Consider the following 3,607-nt stretch of genomic DNA (forward strand, 5'->3'; position numbering starts at 1 on the left):
CACTCAGACATGCTCAGTGGGTGGTGCGGGACGCCGGCGGACTGGAGTGTGGCGTAGAGGGCGCTGGTGTTGAAGGGGCCGCCAGGCGGAGGTGCGGACGAATGCGTGGCCGCCATGGCCTGCTGTGGCTGGAACGGCAGACGGGGTCCCAGAACGTCGGCTCCGGGGGAGCGAAAAGGCATGGGCCAGGCCTGCACCATGCCTTGCCAGGGATTGTAGCTTGCGGCCCATGGCGCGGACTACACGGTGGAGTTGTTGGATCACGGCGCGCCACCGTTGTCGCGACCTCGGCCACGGCGCCGATCTTGGTGGTTGTTGGAACGGTTGTTGCCGCCGTTGTTGGATCGGGGCGCGGTGGAGGAAGAAGACCTGTCCTTGTGGCCGGTGGACGCCGAGTTGGAGGAGCCGCTGGAGTTGTCGCCGTGAGTCACGGCGACGGCCTGGCCAGCTTCGGCGTTGGCGTCGTGCTGAGCGCTGAGCTCCTCGAGGATGAGGAAGGAGCGGGCGCTCTAGAAGGAGTACGACAGGTACTTGGATGTGATCACCGGCTTGACGTAGCGGTACCGGGGATTGAGGCCGCGGAGGAGGTTGAGCACCTGACTCGGCTCGGAGACGGGATGGCCAATGTCGCGCAGCTGATCCGCGATCCGTTTCAGCTTGGTGCAGTAGTCGTTCATGGACATGTCGCCTTGCTGCAGGATGCGCAGCACGATCTCTAGGTACACGGCGCGCTGCAGCTTGTTGTCCTGGAACAAACCTTCGACGGCGTGCCATAGGAAGAAAGCGTTGTGGCGATCGCGGCGAACGATGTCGAAGACACCCTTGGAGACGGTGGCGAGGATCCAGTTGACGACACAGGAATCAACCCTACACCACTCGCCATCGCGTTCCTAGGACGGGGTGGGGGAACGAACGTGGCCCTCGAGCTCAAATTTGCCGAGGGTGGGATCGAAGAAGTGGCGCCACTGCCCGTAGTTCCCCTCGTCCATGTCGAGGATGACAGGGACGTGGTGGCGGATGGAGATGCCCTGGATCACAGAGGCGGCGGCGAGGGCGACGAAGAGGTCGTCATCCGAAGAGGAGTCGGAGTGGTGGGAGGAGGGCGCCATTGGAGCAGCGGAAGAAGATGCGGCGAAGGGATGCTCTGATAGAACCTTGGACGATGATACAATGTAGAGTTGTATTGATCAACTGGACAACTTCTATTGATCATATGGCGTGTACATATATAGATTACAATCGTGGCCTTTGGCCAAGCCTGTACATGCGAGAGCGTTACATGCAAGAGCGGGCGAGCGCACAGAGCGAGAGCATGGGCGCCGTGGAGACCGGGCTCGCGTGGACGCGGTGATCCAGTTGTGGGCGCGGCGAGTGCGCGCGGAGACGCGACGAGTGTGCGCTGGGCGTTGTGATCCGAACGACCCGGTCTGGCTTTAGCCGTTGCAGAGCTGCTTCCGCTGACAATATCACAACAGGACTCGTCAGCATTTCTTCCACAAGTGTCTTAGCTAACGACCAGAAAGCACCATCAGATAGCACGTCACCGCCATCTAATTCAGGTAAGCCTAGAGGGGAAAAAAATCCTGCAATCGATGCGAAAATATTAACACATAAGTCAGGACAAGAAGCGGATCCTTCATCACCACTTCATATCAATACCATCATATCTTGTTCAATGTGTGAAGCTTTAAAATACAGGTGGCTACTTTGTACATAATCATTTTGTGCCATTTGAACTATTTGTTTTATTAATGCATATGATTTTAAACTTTTAAACCAATACTATACAGAGGAAATTTCTAATTTCAGTACAACACGATACACGATTTAGATCATAAATATTACCTAGCCAAAGTTATATATGCATATGAAAAAAATTAGCAGAAGCATGCCTGACCCCTAAAGAAGAAACATTAACATTCATATTTGGACCAGACTACCAGAGAGATTAGAAAGATGCAGAAGTTCCACCTGTAGAGTGATTGTAGAAATGAAATGTTCAATGGTAGTCCAAAGATTAGCCTGACCAAATGCAGATAAGGGCAAAATGGTACTCCTATGTTAGTGTACATTGGTGAAATGTGTTTCAAGCTCTTCTACAACCAAAGATCTAGATTATACTTTTGATAGACGCAAGTTGATTAGAAATAGTGTGCCCTGGCCGCTTGGTCGTTGTGAAGCTCAACACCGTGACTTTGAAGATGCATCACAAATTCACAGGTAAATCAATCAACATTCGGCAGGATTCGAATCAAACTAACCAATCGTGAGCTCACCTGCCAAGAACCGCGGCAAGCATGCCGTGGTGCTAGATCCGACCCAACGCCAGGCTCCAGCTGCCGGATCTGCCGTGTCGGCAGCCATGAAGCACCAAAGCATAAAAAATCCATGAGATCAAGTCCAAATCCCTCCCCACCAAACCCTAGGACCTAAAAGCCCCCACATTTCTCACCTTGAGCCTCTTCGGGGGAGAGAAGGGGGATGGCAATGGGACTTTCGCCTGATCTGCGCACTGGCGGATCTCACAAGCTCCCACATGCCACAGAGGCCGCATGGCTTCCCATGCTCGAGCCATGATGGCACTCATGCCGGGAAGAAGAGGGCGCGGGGAGGAGAGGGCAGGGATGAGCTAGTGCTTCCTTATCTGGCGCTGACCATGGCCGCCGTGGGAACCGGCGAGGTCCGCCCGATCTGCGTGACGCTAGATCTCAAATGGCGCCAGCGCTTCCCTATGCTGGAGAGGTAGTGCGGTTTCAATGCTCGAGCGACGGCGGTGTGGAGGGTGGGCGGGAGGAAGGGCAGGGAGGGGCGGAGGTGCAGCGATGGCGGCGGGGAGAGGAGAGTACGAAGAGAGAGGGACAACGCAGGGGTGCCGGATGAGACCAGGGCTGCCGCGGCGCGCGCGCTGGGGGCTTCCTGCAAAACATCATGGGGTTCTGCAAAAAAGGAACAAGTCTCGAATTTCCTCTTCTTCATGTCAGAATAAAATTTACATTAGGGGTTTACGTGAAAAGTATCTCAACGTGGATACTGTTTATGGATGATGAGCTGGACGGCGGGTTAGTTTTCAAACAAATAGAGGGCTTCTCTGTAAAACTGTCAGAGGCGTATGTGCCAGCACGGGAGCGAGCCACGGAGTCCCAAATTCTCTGGTGGCAGCGGGCTCAAGTGGGTTTTAACATCTCCCGATATGAAGAGGATGAAGATAAGCTGGCGGCTACAAATCATCAAAACAATTCGTTTGGCTGAAATTCTGCTTCGTCGAAAAATACTGTTTGTTCGCTAAAAACACTGCTGAAGTAGTGCTGAAGAACGGGACCAAAAACCTAAAAGAGGGTTAGACAAAATCTTTCCCACATTTTTTTTCTCATGGCAGCGAGTTTTTCATATATTTCTTCTACGGGTTTCCCCCACAAAGGAGGTGTGGCATAGTCCGAACTCCGTTTCTCTCATTTTTTATCCTTGCTTTTTTTAACAGATTTATCCTTGTTTTCCCTTTTATTAAGTTTGGTATATATATATAGTATATTGTAAAGGCGAACGAATGAAAAGCAATCTGTTTGGTATCCGGGCAAGAAGACAAAACTTGAAAAGAGCTCAAGCCATC

General features: G+C 52.6%; 1 protein-coding gene and 1 long non-coding RNA gene across 2 annotated transcripts; both read right to left on the bottom strand.

The window, feature by feature from the left end:
• Window positions 1–509: 509 nt before the first annotated feature.
• Window positions 510–1,109, bottom strand: LOC136465191 (uncharacterized). The gene is made up of 2 exons (XM_066464029.1): window positions 915–1,109; window positions 510–821 (listed from the first exon to the last, which is right to left on the bottom strand). The coding sequence occupies exons 1-2, from the start codon at window positions 1,107–1,109 to the stop codon at window positions 510–512; spliced, it is 507 nt and encodes a 168-aa protein (XP_066320126.1).
• Window positions 1,110–1,159: 50 nt separating this feature from the next.
• Window positions 1,160–2,817, bottom strand: LOC136497579 (uncharacterized). Its single transcript, XR_010769347.1, has 3 exons — window positions 2,453–2,817; window positions 2,277–2,345; window positions 1,160–1,583 (listed from the first exon to the last, which is right to left on the bottom strand). It is a non-coding gene; the product is annotated as an uncharacterized lncRNA (long non-coding RNA).
• Window positions 2,818–3,607: the final 790 nt, after the last annotated feature.

The sequence above is a fragment of the Miscanthus floridulus genome, chromosome 1 (assembly GCF_019320115.1).
Source record: "Miscanthus floridulus cultivar M001 chromosome 1, ASM1932011v1, whole genome shotgun sequence".
NCBI lineage: Eukaryota > Viridiplantae > Streptophyta > Magnoliopsida > Poales > Poaceae > Miscanthus > Miscanthus floridulus.